At 43.1% G+C, this 18,256-nt stretch overlaps 1 protein-coding gene across 1 annotated transcript in view; it reads left to right on the top strand.

Annotated features, from left to right (window-relative positions):
• PTPN21 (protein tyrosine phosphatase non-receptor type 21) overlaps positions 1-18,256 on the top strand; it is a 1,442,744-nt gene that overhangs the window by 230,206 nt on the left and 1,194,282 nt on the right. The window contains exon 5 of the mRNA XM_044073481.1: positions 5,754-5,824. Coding sequence (XP_043929416.1) covers positions 5,754-5,824 — 71 coding nt within the window. The remainder of the gene's footprint in view (positions 1-5,753; positions 5,825-18,256) is intronic.

Here is an 18,256-nt window from a genome sequence, read left to right as displayed (position 1 = left end):
CATCTACATCCTGGCTGTCCCCCCCTGGCAGAACTTGTTATTGACTTAGTTTTTTCCAGGGCATGGAAGGACCCGGACACAATAGAGCCCATACTCAAGCGGGCTGACAAGATACTAAGCTCTCCCTTGGACAAACCCACTAGACTAAAGGGATCCCAGTAGATGCCATGGATGTCGCAGCAGCCACCGAAAAGGACCTAGCTTAGGAGAGCTCCTCTGTCTATTCCCCTAACTGGTAGTCTAAGGCTTTAGACAGGTTTGGAAAGAGAGTTTACTCTTCGTCCACCTTTGCCTTGCGAGCGTTAAACTATTTGTTCCACTTTACGAGGCTACAGAGGGACTTTATCAAGGAACTTTCTAGCTTGGTCCCCTGTGCCCAGTCCCAGAGTCCATGTCTGATGAGGAGCACAAAGCTTTCTCCTCCAGAATGGCCACTCTTCAGTCAATATCCAGTTTGTCTATGAGGTTAATATCCCACTCTGTGGAAGGCACTCAAGCACAGCCTGTTCAGGCTTTGCCATTAGGTGTTAGGCCTGAATGCAGTTGTGTGACTTTGCAGAACCCTTCAAGGCATCATTTGTCAATGCACCCTTTGTGTTGGTTATCATTGTTTGGCCCCACAGTTTGAGACACACTCTCCCGGAGTGAGAAGGATGGAAAGACCTTGTCTGCCATCAGAATTTGGTTTTCTACACTACAAAGATCTTTCTCCAGGAATCAACGTGGGGATAGGAAATTGTGGTTCCAGAAATCTCAAGGTCCTTTTCAGGAGGCACAGAGATGCTTCTACTCTAGAGGCAGAGGAGGAAACAACTATAGTGATGGAAGTCATCCCAGAGGAGAGGGGCTTCGTGAAATCAAGGGTCTTGAGATTCCTTTTCAGGCAGACCCTTGCAGCAGGTCTGCATTAGTTTGCTGCATCCTGGGTATGTCCCCCCAGGCAGATCCTCTTATTGACTTAGTTTTTTCCAGGGAATGGAAGGACCCAGACACAGTAGAGCCCGTACCCAAGCAGGCTGACAAGATCTTAAGCTCTTCCTTGGGCAAACACCACTAGACTAAAGGGATCCAAGTAGATGCCATGGTTGTCATGGTAGCCACCAAAAAGGACTAACACCTCTTTATCGACCCGTATTCAACGAAAATCACTTCCGTGCTTTGCTGAATTTTCCAAGCTTAATGAAATAACCGCCCCAAGCACAATGGACTCACAGCTAGCTAAATAAAACCCACACCCTTCCCCTAACTATATATATATATATATATATATATATATATATATATATATATATATATATATATACATATATATATATATATATACACCAACTTTGAGATCGCAATGAAGTGGAGAAAAGGGCAAAGTTGTGTAGTTGGCCAACTACCTTATTGCCTTTGGAAAATTCAGTGAATCGCGGAAGTGATTTTCATTGAATACGGGTCAATGAAGAAGTTTTTGAAAAGTTTGGTGAATTAAGAAGAATAATATAGACCCTTTGCAGTGCTCCTGAAGGGTTACCCAGCTGACCTTCTCTGGAGGCAGTTGGGGGCGTTTATCCTTGCACCCAGAAGCCTGGATAACCATCACAAGTGATTGATGGGTGCAAAGGATTATATCCAGAGGATACTCTATTCCCTTATTAACTCTTCCCAAACCAAAGAATCCCAAACCAAAGAATCACCTCCCAGATGTACCACCCAATCAAAGGGAGGCAGCAGTGGTAGAAATTACAAAGCTGCTTCAAAAAAGAATAATCTAGGAGGACCCTCCTGATCAAGTCTGATCAGGCATTTACTCAAGGTTCTTTTTAGTACCAAAAAGACGGGATTTAAGGCCAGTTTTAGACCTAACATCTCTGAATAAGAAGGCGAAAAACTCAAAGTTCAGGAAGGTCACAGACCAATCCATCCAACATTTTCTGAAGATGGAAGACTGGATGTGCTTGATAGACTTGAAGGGCACATACTGTCATATCAAGATGAACAGGAGCTCCAGACGGTATCTTCATTTCAAGCTGGGGGCCAGTCATTATCAGTTCCGGGCACTGCCATTTGGTCTCACCACAGCCTCCAGGGTGTTTACCAAATGTATGGCATTAGTTGTAACTCATCTCAGACTGCAGGGATTACATGTATTTCCTTATCTGGATGACTGGCTCTTAACTGCTTTGACCAGGCATCTACTTATTTAAGCCAGAGACTACCTGTTACAACTTGCTCCCACTCTAAGCATAACAGTCAGCATTCAAAAGTCACAACTGCTACCGGTTTAACTGATAGACTTTATCGGGGCACTTTTAGACACAACCAAAGCCATGGCTTACCTACCTCCAGACAGTGTCGACCCTCAAGCACCATGTCTCCCAGATTCTAACAAAGACCAGTCCTCCAGCAAAATTGGTGCTCAGAGCATTGGGCTCGATGGTTGCCACAATAACCCTATTACTGATGGTGCGGTTACACATGAATATTGCAGTGGATGTTGTCAGTCCAGTGGTCTTTACACAGTCACACACTGAATCATCACATCAGGCTATCACACATATGCAAAGACTCTCTCCTTGGTGGCTACACTCCTTGGAAGTCATCCAAGGCTGTCCCTTTGTTCTCCCTCCGCCAGCTCCATGCTGTCCATGGATGCCTCCCAGACATGGTGGGGGGGGGCACTTTCTGGGATCTCTCCAAGGCACGTGGTCATCTCAGGAGGCCAGTTTTGCATATCCACATCGTAGAGATGAGAGCAGTTTTTCTAGCATTGCAAGCACTACACAGCTTTCTTCCTCTAGGGACTGTTGCGATCCACACTGACAAAATGTCTGTAGTGTGGTACATTAACAAGCAGGGAGGAACCAGATCTTACCTGCTGTGTTGAGAAGCATTGAGAGTGTGGCAATTGGCGATCTCTACCAACCACTTTCTAACTGCAATGCCCATTCCAAGCGAGTCCCAACAGTCTAGCAGAGAGGTTTAGCAGAGTTTTACTGATGCCTCATGAGTGGTCACTAAGTCAGTGGCAAACACATCTTCCTCAAATGGGGTCAGCCTTACCCCCCCTCCGCAACAAATGCAGCAGGTTCTTTGCCTTGATCCCCCCCTCAGGGACAGTCACCAAGAGATGCTCTAGTCCATGCTTGGCCCCCTGGTCTACTTTATGTATTTCCTCCATTACCTGTGATCCCAAAATTTCTTCAGAAAGCACATCGGTTGAAGAGCAAAGCAATCCTCATTGCTCCCTTTTGACTTGCCAAATCTGGTTCACCTTCCTTTGTTCTCACCTGGTTTACCCTCCTTGGATACTGAAGCCTGTGTCCAATCTACTGTTCCATCCTTCAGGGCAAACTAGCCTGGATCTTCAGGGCCTAAAAGTGACCACATGGTTTCTCCAATTCCAGTGATGGCTAAACCTTCCAGGCTGTCATCCCCAGTCCAAAAAATTCTTATTTCTTTTCACAAAGTATCGACCAGAAAGATCTACAAGAGCAAATGGAAGAGGTTTTCCATTTAGGCTCAACAGGACTTTATTGACCCTTTTATGGCTTCTGTCCCAGTAGTATTGGATTTTCAGACCTTTCTTTTTCAAAACAGAGCCAGTTATTCCACAGTTAAAGTTCAATTGGCAACTATTTCAGATTTTCATGTTGGACAGAGTTCTGCCTCTCTAGCGTCCTCCAAACTATGTAAGGCCTTCCTCAGAGGTACCATTTTGTTTTGTCCTCCAATCAAAGAACCTACTCCTCCTTGGGACCTGACCTTGATATTGCAGGCATTGGTGCTTCCTCCCTTTGAACCAGCAGCTAAAGTGGATTTGAAGTTTCTGTCATGGAAGACTGTCTTTTCAGTAGCCTTTACATCAGCAGAGTGTTTCGAAACGGCACGCAGTTTCCTCTAAATCTGCATATTTAATTTTCCATAAAGATAAAGTATCTGTTCGGACCAGTCCATCCTTTTTACCAAAAGCTGCATCCACAAACAGTATTCACCAGTCTGTCAACCTACCAGTTTTCTTTTCCAAAATTCAGTACAAAGGAGAATGCATGCTGCATCTTCTGGATGTCTATAGGCAATTGCGTTTTTATCTGGACAGGACCACATCTTTCAGGAAATCAGTTGTTCATATCCCTTACAGATATTAAGAAAGGGGCAGTAGTTGCCAAGCTAACCCTGGCTAAATGGTTAAGAGATTGCTTTTCTTTCATTTATTCTTTGGAAGTTATTTCTTTACCTGGACCTATCAAAGCCCATTCTACGAGATCCAGGGCGACTTCTCAAGCCTTTTGTTCTAGAGTGTGAGTTAATGATATTTGTGCTGCTGCCTCCTGCTCAAGGTTCCATACTTTTTTTACACATAAATTAGATATTACTTCCAGAAATAGGGCTGCCTTTGGCTCTGCGGTGCTCCTGAATATCCTTCCATGAAGGCCACCCTAGGTTATTGTAGCCCACAGGTGGAGGAATGAATGAAAATTGACATCATCAGTTAAAGAAGTTATGTTCTTACCATAATGTTCCATCTGTGTTGCCTGATTTCATTCTTCCTCCACTTTCCCGCTCTCCTTTCCCCGTCCAAAATTCTATAAGACCTGGCAGAGAGTCTTAGAAGAATCACAGTTCCTTTTTTGAGCTCCTGGAATACTTTTCTCTCTTTTTCTGTCCTGCCTGCTGAGCTTATCAAAATTTATAGATATGGGTATATTGATATCCTCTGCATATGTTGGGGGCAAACTCAAACTGAACTAATCTGAGGGAATGAGGCATTATGAGAGAGAGGGGAGATCGAGATTCAAATCTTAAACGTGGAAAGCAGCCGAGTCAGATCTGAGGTTGGATCTGGAGCCCACAGGTGGATAAAGAGTGAAAATTGACAACACAGATGGAACGTCATGGTAAAAGCATAACCTTTTTTTTTTTTTTTTTTAAGCTACACTGACCTTTCATAGTATTGTATCCAAATACATTCTCAGAATATCATGAGGCTTTTATTTGGAGTAAAATTTTGTTTTGAAAGGTTCTTGTGGTGTTTTTTGATATTCACCTGTCCAGTAAATAACCTGAATGGCCATTGTAGTCACTGTGCATCTTCACATGCTGCACAGGGAAATTACATACATGAGTATTCAGTTCGGTGACCCATAGGAAGTAAATTGGTTACCCCACCAAAGTAATCAGAGCTTCATATAAACTGAATATATGCCATAACAAAGGTCATGTGCTTGTTGTGATTTTAAGCAGCCATAGGCCATTAAAGATGTCAGTGGACACGTCTCATGCACATACTTTGTGGGCATGGTATATAACAGTCTGATAACAATGAATTAATGCTATTTGTCTTCATTCATTTGTTTAGTAAATCACATTGCTATTTTAATGGTGCCATTCACGTATGTAAGATTTTTAATCAGCAATGTTTTCAAATGTAAGTTCATTTTTGACATTCATTGGAAGCAGTTGGAACTAACCTAAGTCATTTTTTAACTTCAGTTATGTCATCAAAGTTGAGTGCTTGTCCACCCCATGCATAAAACTGTGCACCTTTACTTGAAGCAGTTCACCTATTCATGGGCAGGGTTTGTTTTCTTGTACTTTCTTTCTGTTCATAACTTACCGTGGATAAAACTGGTTAACAAGTAACCCAATGAAAGTTTTTTGTGGCAGCTAGTTTAATGTGTAGAGTATGTTAAAGTCTCAAAAGGCTCATACTTTTTTGTTTTGCTTCAGTTCTAGCATGTTAATCTTTTTATTTTCTCACGTTTAAGGACTGGATTCAGGATGAAAACATGCTGGAGGAAGCCACACAGAAAGCGGCACTGCTTCATCAGAAGTACAGGTAAGTGTTGGCGGTCTGTTGCCTACCCAAGGTCTTGTGTAGACTGTTAAAAAATGTATCACTGGTGAATTGTCAAACGGTGTATTGCCTTTGGGGAAACTAAAAAGGATACATGAGAAGTAATTTTACAAATCTTTATTTTTATGTTTGAAAGAGGCTTTCCAAGATTCCTGTAAGCATTTCTAATGACTGACCTTCTCCATTCATTCCTTACACAGAGTAATTATACCAAATTCAAAGATTCAAAGAAAACCTTATTGTCATTTAGGAAGCACATCTGCAATGTAAACGAGGTTTTGGGTATCAGCTCGTCGTCATAGTACAGAGGCAATTTAAGTATAAAATGAATAAGACATGATATATACGCAACTATTCTAATGACTACTACACAAAAATACTCCTTGTAACCTATTTCTAGCCATTTAAAACTACCCATACATATAAATGTAACCATATGAACAAATAATACCATACACAGAAAAAGAGAAGAAAAGGCACTTTGTTGATATTGCACATGAGGAATTATTACAATTGCACTAAAAAAACATATTACACTTCTGTAAGAATAAATTAACTATAGTGAATTAAATAATGTATCACTTTTAGTAAAATATTACTAGTGAGATCACGTATGGAGGTAGGAGACATCCAAGTTGATGTCAAAGTGTATGAGCCTTATCACTGTTGGATAGAAGCGGTTGAAGAGCCCGGAAGGTCCTACAGTGGATGCTGCAGTACCTCTTGCCAGATGAAAGTGTAACAAGCCAAGCCAAATGGCTGAATGTGATCTAAGTATTTTGTATGCCCTCTTTATGCTTCTTGTAAAAAGCTCTTGCATGGTTGGAAGATTTGTACCCATTATCTTCTCTGCAATCCTCACCACTCTTTGAAGCTTCTTTCTCTCTGCCATAGTACTGTTTCTGTACCACACAGTAAAGTTGCAGGTGAGAATACTTTCAATAGCTCCTTTATAGAAGTGGATAGACAATTCCGAGGAAGCTTTGCTCTTTTGAGCCTTCTCAGGAGGTGCAGGCATTGGTGAGCTTTCTTAATTATCTGGCCTGTGTTCACAGACAGAGAGGTCTTCTGAAATGTGTACCCAGAGGAACTTTGTAGATTGACCTCTCTTTACCACCTCACTGTTGATCTCAAGTGGCATGTGAATGGCTGGCCTTTTTCTGAAGTCAATGCTAATTTCTTTAGTTTTGTTAATGTTCAGATTCAAGTTGTTATTTTTGCACCATTTGATCAGAGAGCTGACTTCGTTCCTGTATTCCCCTTCACCATCATCCCTTATATGACCCTTTGCGAATTTGATGATATGGTTATTGGGAAATTTCATAGAGCAGTCATGGGTAAGGATGGTAAATAGCAGAGGACTAAGTACATACCCTTGATGCATACGAGTGTTGAGTGTAATGATATCTGTTGTGTTGTTACCAGCACATGTCTTCTGTGGTCTTCCAATCAAGAAGTCAAGGATCCAGTTGGAGAGGCTCTTCTTGATGCCAAGATGAATTAATTTGTCTGAGATGCATTGGAACCACTGTGTTGAATGCCGAGCTAAAGTCAATGAACAACAACCTGACATAGTTGTTCCTGTCTTCAAGGTATTCCAGAGAGAGGTGCAGTGCTACCAAAATGGCATGAGCAGTGGATATGTTTGGCCAATAGGCAAACTGTAGAGGGTCGAAGGTCAGTGGCAGAACATCTGACAGAAGCTTTTTTACTAGCCTTTCAAAGCATTTCGTGATTGAGATTAGTGCCACCAGTCTGTAGTCATTTAAGCAATTTATTTTATTTTACATTTGTTTACAAGGAAGGTCCTACTGGACAGAGCTGTGTTTTCAGCGGAGGCCTGGGGAGAAAAGCTCCAGAGCAATTGCTAACATACTATTCATAAGATATTTACACATTAATTTATAAAAATATAGCAGACAATAACATATGATTGCATAAGATATTTATAAATATAGTGGTTTAGACATGCAGTTAAAAGTATAGCAGGTAGTAACATTTGATTGTTGTTCATACAGTATGTTTAATAGAGATAATCTTGAAGATTTATTATTTTATTTATTTTATTTTATTTAACATTTGTTGACCGGGAATGTCCGACTAGGTTCCACAGAGCCTGTTTTCAGCGGAGGCCCGGGGAGAAATGCTCCAGATGTACTGAAGATAAGACAAGAAAGGAAAAACTAAAAAAGGAGAATACAGACATTGGCTTTTTTGGGCAGTGGGATTATATTATTTAACCTTGAAGCATCCTGGCACTCTTTCAAGAGCCAGGGAGGTATTGAAGATGTCTGTAAGGATTAGGTACAGTTGGTCTGCACATTCTTTTAATACTTTGCCCAGAATGTTATCAGGGCCTGCAGCCTCCCCGGGGTTTACTTTCTTAAGTTGGCTTCTCACTTCTCCAGGGTTAAGTTTGAGCACTGTCTCATTCTGACCAGTTGGCATCTTTGTAGCTTCCAGTTTGTTGTTCTCCTCAAATCTGCCATAGAACGAGTTCAGCCTGTGTAGAAATTCTGTACTGTCATCACATCAAACTGACTTGGTCTTGTAGTCAGCTGCTGTACATTTTTCCAGAGGCTCCTGGTGTCCCTCATGTCCTTGAAGCAACTTTGTACATTTTTTCCATGCTCCCTCTTGTCTTCTTTGATGCCCCTTTTTAGGTTAGCCCTTGCTTCATGTAGACCCACCTTGCCCTTGGCCCTGAATGCCTCATTCCTTGCCCTAGAAACTCATACACTCTGCTGGTTAGCTTAGGTTTTTGATTGGCTCTGATTGTAATCTTACTGGTTGTAGATACGTCCTCCACACATTTTGAAATGTATGCCATTGTAATGTTTGCGTATTCATTTATGTTCACATGTTGATTGAAAGTGGCTGCTTCTCTGAAGCCATCCCAGTAGGTGTTGTCAAAACAGTCCCTGAGACTTTCCATTGCCCTTTCATTCTAGGCCCTGATCAGTTTTTCAGTGGGTTTTTCTCTGATCAGCAGAGGTTTGTAAGCAGGTATTAATCTTATTGAAATATGATAAGAGCTACCAAAGTCTGGCTGCTGCACTGCTTTATATGCTCCCTTTATGTTGGTGTAAACCTTGTTAAGGGTAGTTGCAAATTGATGGTAGTGGGGTAACACCTCTCTGAGTTCCGCTTTATTGAAGTCCCCAGCTATCACATTTGCACAGTCAGGATTTTTACTTTGCAGCTCACATATTGAATTGTGCAGTATACTAAGTGCCTCTGGGGTATTAGCACTAGGTGGTATATACACAGCTGTTACATAGACTCCATTGAACTCTCTGGGCCCATAGAAAGGTCTGCCTTTCACTGTTAATAATTCTACAATTTAAGAGCATTGTACTGGTATAGTTTCACAGTCCATACACCAATTTTCATTTACATAGATGCACAACTTACCTCCCATAGCTTTTGCACATAAAGCTTGGTTTCTATCAGCTTTAAGTAAAGCAAAACCCTCTTAAGTTCACAGTACTGTCATTAATTTTGTTATGCGGCCAAGTTTCTGTACAATATTAGTAGAAAGGTATTTCTCGCCTTGTTTGTAGTGGAGATCTCAAGTCTAAGAAAATCCATCTTGTCAATTGAGGCCATGTTGACTAGCAGAATTGAAGGTAGTGCAGGCCTGTGAGTGCTCGTTTTCAGTTTGGCAGCAATTCCAGCTCTGCAGCCTCTTTTTCTGATTTTGTAACATCTCTTCCTTTTAGCCTTCAACCAGATTGATCCAGCTATTTCTGGTGTTTGATTCAGGTACTTCATAGCCTGTTTGGATATAATCAAAGCTCCAGTAGTTCTGAGAGTAAAGTAGGCCACAAACATTCCCCAGACAGCAGAGAATCCAGCCAGCATGTCTGTACTGAAAACGTTTGATTTCCAGTAACTTTCTTCTGCTTTAAGTTATTGCATCCAGTTTTAAAAGTCTGGAAAATTAAATAATTTTCTCAATTTTTTGTGAGAAAAAGAAGACAGATTGAGCATTCCTCTTTGATGAGCTGACACAGCCGCAGTCTCCCAGGGTGCAGCCATTTTTTTTTTGCATTTGATCCTTTACACCGCGGTGGTGGTGCTGCGGTAGCGTTGTCACCTCACAGTTAGACGTTGCCCATTCGATTCTCAGAGCGTCTTCTGTGTGGCGACATGTGTGAATGGACGTTCCTTCGTTGAAGGTTGTGCGTTAGGCCCGGCAAGCCAGTACGTAAAAATCTACTGGCAATCATTAGCGGACCGGAGTTCCGCTGTGGCGACCCCTAACCGAGAAAAAGCCGAAAGAAACAAACAAGTGGCAATCAGATCCTTTGTGTCCTGCTGCTTAACTAGACAGTGGCCATTCGGTCACTTATTGAAGACTTAAATCTGGCAGTTACTGGACGGGATTAAGGTTGTGAGCTGTAGTTCCTGTGGTAAGGGTTTGATATTCCCAGTCCTCATTTACTTGCCATGTGACCTTGAGCAAGTCACTTAACCAAGTAGTGCTTTGGGGCAACTGGGAACTTTAGATTAGGCTCCTCATTGGTACCCTAGACTGCACCAAGCTGGCTACCCAGAAGTTCAGAAATTGCATATCCATGCTGTCCAATCCATTGATTGGTGAGCTACAAGGGGGTGGTATATTTGGGTTAGAAGGCTATTAAAGGTGCTTTGTTGGTGCAGACTAATATGGGTGCTTTATTGGGGCATATTGTGCTAAACAGTACTAAATTCTTGTAACTTTAATGTTTACACAGTACTGAAATGTACTAAATCTATAGGTATTGCCACTCTTTGCCCAAATAACTGCTCTAAGCTTGTCAGCGAGCAAGATATTTGCTTTGTATTTACTGCTTTACATTGTACTGTTTTATGGGCCATTCTGTAGGGAAAATGTGCACTCTTAAGTTTTTGCCAATGTACAGGGCACTGCTAACTTCTGCTGCGCAGTAAGCACCCATGGGCAAACAATCTGAATTTATAGCAGCACAGAAAAAACAGAAAACTAACTAATGAGCCCTCTGGCAAATAAAACAACTACACTATGAGCCCTTTTGTGCATTTTCCAACTCGGATAGACCAGGCATCCAACTCCTGTCACAAAATGAATAAACCCAGTCCTAGTGTAAAAATGCAGTAGAAGAGACCTACAGGTTTAGTTCTACCACAAACCAATTAAACAGCCAGCAGTAAATCCCTTGCTAAAGGCAAATCAAGAAAGTCTTACAGCAGTAACAGTGAAAAGAAGAGATTTCTTTTTCAAAAATACAGTGAAATGCACAAATAAAAGCAGGAAACAGTAGCAGTCCCTCGAAATAACTTAAGCAAGTGCGATTTAGAAATCAAAAGTACTTAGTTTTGCCTGGATGGTACTAGATACAAGTTGTTGGGGGCATAGTATAGTTGTGAAAGTAAACCTACCATAACAGTAGATGTTCTAATCACTGTTGAAGTAGTCCCCCTTCCTTCCATCCTACAAATTTCTGTTCTAGGGTTATTTCCAAGCTGTGAATGTATATACTCCATGTAATGTGTGTGTGTATATGTGTGTGTGTGTGTGTGTGTGTGTGTATATATATATATATATATATATATATATATATATATATATATATGGGAACACTTCACATAATCGAATTACTGAAATCTCGAATGTCATATGATCGAGATTTCAGTAAATCGAAGATGTGTAGTGTGTAAAAATAAGAGTTTACTTACCTTAATACATTGCGTGCACACAGAGGCAAGGATTCTTGTACGCTCTGTGTGTACGTAATGTTTTTTTTTTTGCGGTGTGGAAATGAGAAATCTCCCATTTTGCACTTCCACATACAGCGCAAGACAGGAGATTTCCCATTTCCCCACTGTAGCGCGATCTTGGAGTTGGTATATTTAAGTAGGGGGTGTGTGGGGGGCACAGCCCCCCACATGGAGGGGTGCAGGGGGGCAAAGACCCCCTGCAAAAGCAAAGTTTGTCTTTTTTTTGGCTTCGCTTCAGAAGTTCGAGTTTACGAAACTCGATCTTTTGCTTACTGTTATTTGCAGTTCGAGATTTTGTAAATTCGAGCTTCTGAAGTGAATCCATATATATATATATATATATATAGAGAGAGAGAGAGAGAGAGAGAGATTTACATATGTGTGTTTGCTTTTTTCAAGCATTTTGTTTTCAGTGCTTTAGTCACCCTTCTTGAGGCAAGACAGCTGTGAAGCTTTTGGCACTCTTAACTGTATCTTTTATTTGGCTCTGATTGAGTCCAGTTAGAGAACATGTAAGGTGCCCTTAAAAACTGAAGGCTGGTAGGTGAATTATCTTTGGCAGGATGTTTCCCATGTTGTGTAGGCTATTGCAGCAGTGCTGTGTTAGAACAGCTACTTTGGTGGTAAATTTACTTAGACAGTAGTACTTTCTCCTGTCCCTTCTGCTTGGTGCAGCTGAACAAGGCAGAGCTTGCTGTAAAAATGTTCTCCATCCATTTTCAGGAAACCTTCACCTCTGTTTTTCTTGGTCCCATGCCTCATCATTAAGTTAGGGAAGAAAGACAAAATCTAATAGTCGTTATCTAATGATAACTGAGAAAGGTGTGATTTGGGGCTCTTTGCAGCCTGGTGTTGCAAGAAGCTGTCTCAGTTGTTACCTGATGGTTTTACTGTGGTTGGGATTATTCCTGGCTCAAGCTCAGGGTCCAACTTAGCTTTAGATGCTTTTATTCCACTTCATTTGTTTGGAGTTTCAGAAGTGATAGAGGCTGCTGAGAAATTCTTTCCTGTGTTTCTGTATTTCAGCACAGCAGTACTGCCTGGTTCAAACAACTTGCAAATCAAAGGCCAATTTAAAGTAAAATCGATGTATGCCAGTGAACCTGTGTTACACACACACACACACACACACTGTCTGCACCCTAATTGGAAGCACCAGATATGGTCAGATTTGCTTTTAAGTTGACAACTGTTTAGTCCTCAGGTATGTGAGATCACTCAGTTCCTGTGGTTGGGGAATATGCCTTTTCAAAAAAACAGTTGTGTGCGATGTTGGAGTTAGTATGTATAATTAGCAGGGGATGAGGGGCTTGCCCTCTGCAAAAACCATTGATGTTATGTTGTCCTAGCTTGCCTTCATTCTTGCTGGTTGGGTTTGGAACCAAGCATCGGTTCCAACTTGGCGGCATACTAAAGCTCGAGAGGTTTCTTTGGCTGGAGGCTACAACCTATCTTAAGACGCCTAGCGACTGTTACCCAGATCTCATTTCCCGCTTGCAGCTTTAGGATTGATTTTCGCTGGCTCAGGCTAAGTGGATATTTCTTTAACATTTTGTGTGGTTAAGTAATAAGTAGTAGAATAATTTCTTTACATTGCTATATCTTGAGTGTTCCTTGTTTTCAGTAAAGGTCCTTTCCACTCTTTGTTTTCTGGCTTTGTGTGGGCCGTCATTTTCTCTTAGGCACCTATCTAGCGCTGCCCCCCCTTTTTAGAAATCCGTTTAAGATAGAGGATTCCCTTTTCTCCTCTTAGCCCATTTTTAGTTAGAGGGCTCCCCTTTTGTTCCTTTCGCTATTTAAATTAGAGGCATCTCCTCAGGTTAGACGAGTGCGTCATTTAAGTTAGAGACTCTCCTCTAACCTTCTTTCCCTCTGACCACTCTTCTTAAAAAAAAAAAAAAAAAAAAAAAAAAAAAGACAAAGAAAACTTGTTTTTCTCTCTATAGAGTAGTTGTTTTCTAGTCTTGATAGTCTGGTGTGGTTCCTTGCACTTGAGTGAAACATTTACTAACTTTGTGACTTTCATTGCTAGTTGTGAACTTTTGCTGATAGTGACAGGATGTCTAAAGAGACTAAACAGTCCGGTTTTAAAAAGTGTGTTTGTTGCACATAAAAAATGTCGATCACTGATGGCCACACTAGTTGTGTGTATTGCTTAGGCGCCATCCACCTGCAGGATTCATGTTCTATTTACCATGGGTTTAGTTCAAGGGTCCTGCAGGAACGGGAAAACAAGCTAATACTTCGGGGTTTGTTAAAGGGGCCTTTTGACTCGGCTGTTGAAGGGACTCAGGCCTCCAAACCTTTAGACAAGTTACTCAAAATTTCTTCGGCTCAAGCTTCCGAGCTGTTGAAGAGACCTGAAAAATTGAGTTCTTTGGATCCGAAACCTGTCGGTCCTGAAAAAGAAAAATCTACATTGGTTCCACTTGCAGTTTTGGAACAGTCTAGTAGTCAAAACAGGAGCCTGTCACCTTTGTTGGATCCGATTCATTCGGTGCCGCAGTCTCCTTTATTGCAGTCGGTGGTGGGTAAAGACAAGTCCTCCTCCCGTTCCTCTTGGTCATCCAGGAGCCTTTTGGATGATCATGGTAGAGCGGGTGGTTAGAAGGTTGCTTCGTACACCAGCCCTGGGAAAAATTCTCACCAGCCCAGCCCAGACGGTTGTGGAGCCAACTTCAGTAGCTGCTTTACCTTCTGTTCTTCCTCCGACTCAGTTGAGTTCAGAGCCAGAGTGCCTGGAAGTCTTGGTGGTGGAACCATCAGACCAGAAATCCATTCCTGGAGTTTTGGTGCCAATCTCCGCTCCGACCTAGTTGATGTTGTCATCCATCAAGCGGTCTGGGGACCAAGACTCCCTTATTGGTTCCCGGGGAGAGAGTCGAACCAGACCCTTGTTGGATCTGACTCTCCTACTCGGGGTTTCAACCCAGATGAGTTTGGTGCCCACATCAGCCTGGGAGCCATCCTCCTTGGAGCGGGGGAGATCTCCTGGTTCCTCAGAGCCAGTGGCTTTCTCGGCCCAGGATCGTGCTGCCTTCAAGGTGATGAGGAGCGTGCTTTCCTCTGAGATTGCTCCACCCTCGGCTCCAGCTACTCTTCCCCCAAAGGGCCAGTATCAACCTCTACACCATCCCTCCAGCCCCAGCATAGGAAACCAGTGCCCTGGGACGTGCCAGTGGGCGAAACCCTTTCTTCCAAAACCTCCCCGGAACATCCTCCCGAGGAGGTCCCCCAGAAGCAAACGTGTAAGAGGAAACGCATAGACTTCCCTGAGTCTTTCACATCCAATACCGACTTAGGGGACGCAGAAGGGTCCCCATGGTCACCCTCTGAGGATGTCTCCTTTTCAGACATCTTAGAGATCCTGAAACAGAGAGGTGGCTGGAAAACCCTCTCCCCTTCTGAAGATGAGTTGGTATACCTGGAGGCATTTGATTCTCGACCCTTCACCTCTTGGGTGTCTCCTCCTTTCGACCAGCTCCGGGGTGTAGTCATTCAAAAGGCATGGAGCTCTTCAGAGTCAGTGGAACCTGTTCCGAGGAGACCCAGCAAATTCACTGCAGCCCTGGAAGACAGAGTTTCTAACCAAAGGTGTCCTAGTAGATGCTATGGTGGTGGTGGCGGCCACCAAAAGGGAATTAGCTGAAACTTCTGCATCTGTCCATCCACCAAATAAAGAGTCCCAAACAATGGACAGATATGGGAAGCATATGTTTTCTTCAGCGGCCTTTACCCGTAGGTCGCTGAATTACTTATCCCATTTTACTCGTCATCAGAGGGATCTCCTCAAGGAGGTAGCAGATACCCTCCAAGATGCTACAGCTGGGGGGGGGGGGTACCTGACAAGATAAGCTCTCAGCTTGCGACCTTAACCTCTATAACAAACTCCTCTATGTGCCTCATTTCGTATGTGGCCGATGGAGGGAGCAAGGCAGCAGGCACAGGAGTAGGTCTGAGGAGACATTCCGGGATGCGTCTTTGTAAGTTTGCTGAACCCTTCAAGTCTTCCTTTATTGATGCCTCTTTTGATGGTTTGTCCTTGTTTGGGCCAAAAGTGAAGGAGACTCTCACCATGAGCAAGCAAGATGGCAAGACTCTGTCTGCCGTGGGAGTACGTTTTTCCGTCCATACTAGACCTTATCCCAAAGGTCAGAAGGGCGGAAAAATGTGGTTCCAAAATCCAAAGGAGCTTTGCCGGATGCTCATGGTGGATTTTCCCCCAGGGGCAGAGGGGGAAATAACAAAGGAAGATGCTGCCCTCGCGGCAGAGGGGTCCGCAGATTCAGGGTGACAGAGATATGGTCTCGGGTAGACCCTTCCAGCGCTGAGGAAAGGAGGGCCCGCCTGTCCACCTCTGGAGGCAGTCTGGGGGAGATTATCACTCTACCCAAATGCTTGGCTAGATGTCAGTCGAGACAAATGGGTACAGTCCATCATATCCGGGGGATACAACTTTCCTTTCTCCCTTCCACCTCTTCCATCAAAATCTATCCCAGACATACCACCCGGTCAAAGGGGTCAAGCAACCCTAGAAATTCAAAGGTTGCTAGAAAAAAAAGTCATCCAAGTAGTACCCGCAGACCAAATCGGATCCGGAATTTACTCAAGGTTCTTTTTTTAGTTCCAAAAAAGACAGGGGACTGGAGACCAATTTTGGATCTCAGCAGACTGAACCAGTTGGTAAAGAAAATGAAGTTCTGGATGGTGATACTGCAGTCTATACTTCCTTTTCTGGGACAAGGCAATTGGATGTGCTCCATATATCTTCAGGATGCATACTACCATATAAAGATGGACAGGTGATCCAGAAGACATTTATGCTTCCGGCTGGGAGCCAGTCATTACCAATTCAGAGCTGTGCCCTTTGGTCTCACTACAGCCCCCAGAGTGTTTACCAAATGCATGGCAGTAGTTATGGTTCACCTAAGGCATCAAGGATTCTGGGTGTTTCCATACTTAAATGAATGGCTCCTAACCGCCACCACCGAGCAACTACTAACCAAGAAAAGAGACACCACCATTCATCTCTGCTCAGAGCTGGGCATTACTATAAATTTAGAAAAATCTGCCTTGTTGCCATCACAGCATGTTACCTTTATAGGGGCAGACTTAAAGACATGGTTGCAAAACTGCCTCACAAAAGAGTTCATATGCTATGCCATCAGGTGTCAATATTGCTGATGAAAAAAGTACAAGCAAAATTTGTCCTTAAGGTTGTGGGTTCAATGGCAGCTGCAATAGCATTAGTCCCACTGGTGTGTCTGCACATGAGAATATTTCAGTGGCTACTTTTCGCTCAGTGGTCCATGCAGGAGTTGCCCATGTCACACAAAATTCTCATTACGAACACCTGCAAGAGGGACCTACAGTGGTGCCTTCAGTCCACTCAGGTAATTATAGGCAGACCATTTGTTCTCCCCCGACCTGTAGCTACAGTGATGACAGATGCTTCCCAGATAAGGTGGGAGGGCATTATCTGGGACAGACCGTCAAAGTGATTTGGCAAGAACGCGAATACCACTTACACATCTGTGTCCTATAGATGAGGGCGGTGCTTCTGGTGTTGCAAGCATTCCAGAGTTCTCTTCCAGTAGGTACTATTGCAATACAAACAGACAATATGCCCATGGTGTGGTACATCAGCAGACAAGGTGGAACCAGATCCTACCCCCTCTGTCGAGAGGCTCAGAGTATGGCAATGGGCAATTTCTACTCAATGTTTTCTGACTGCAGTGCACATCCCGGAGAAATCTAACGTAATAGCAGACAGATTAAGCAGGGCAATTCTAATTCCTTTGGTTCAGCTGTTCTGAAGAGTGTATTCCCTTGAGCCACCCGAGAAGGTAGGTGCTGGGGAAGCTGTCCCAACCAGCAAGAATGAAGGCGGGATAGGACAACATAACATAAATAGGTTATGTACTCACCGTAACGTTCCATGTTTGTTGTCCATGATCTTACCTTCATTCTTGCATCCCACCCCTCCTTCTCCCTTCCTGGAGGATCGAGAGGAAATTGCTGAAATTGGCTGTAAATTGCCTGATTCCCTTCATGCCTTTCAAATTATGGGAAGCGCATCTGTTACATTTATTGTATTGGTTGGCATAGTCTTTTGATTAGTTCTCTCAAATGCGATCTGGGTAACTGTCGCTAGGCATCTTGAGATAGGTTGCAGCCTCGAGCTAGTGAAAGCTTTCGAGCTTTAGTATGTGGCCGAGTTGGAACCGAGTGAGTTGGATGAAGTGGTGATGACTGTACCCAAGGGTGAGAGACTGGTGATTGGAGCAGATTTCAATGGGCATGTTGGTGAAGGGAACAGAGGGGATGAGGAAGTGCTGGGTAGGTATGGTGTTAAGCAAAGGAATGCAGAAGGTCAGATGGTAGTGGATTTTGCAAAAAGGATGGACATGGCTGTGTTGAATACGTATTTTAACAAGAGGGAGGAGCATAGGGTGACATACAAGAGTGGAGGAAGATGCACACAGGTGGATTATATCTTATGTAGAAGGGCCAGTCTGAAGGAGATTGGAGACTGTAAAGTGGTGGCAGGGGAAAGTGTAGTTAGGCAGCATAGGATGGAGGTTTGTAGGATGACATTGGTGATCAAGAAGAGGAGGATGAGTGTGAGGGCAGCACCAATGATCAAATGGTGGAAACTGAAAAATGGTAATT

The sequence above is a fragment of the Protopterus annectens genome, chromosome 6.part0 (assembly GCF_019279795.1).
Source record: "Protopterus annectens isolate FY-2018-M chromosome 6.part0, PAN1.0, whole genome shotgun sequence".
Lineage (NCBI taxonomy): Eukaryota > Metazoa > Chordata > Ceratodontiformes > Protopteridae > Protopterus > Protopterus annectens.
Note: the sequence above shows the minus strand (reverse complement) of the source record. Positions and strands in the feature narration are given on the sequence as shown.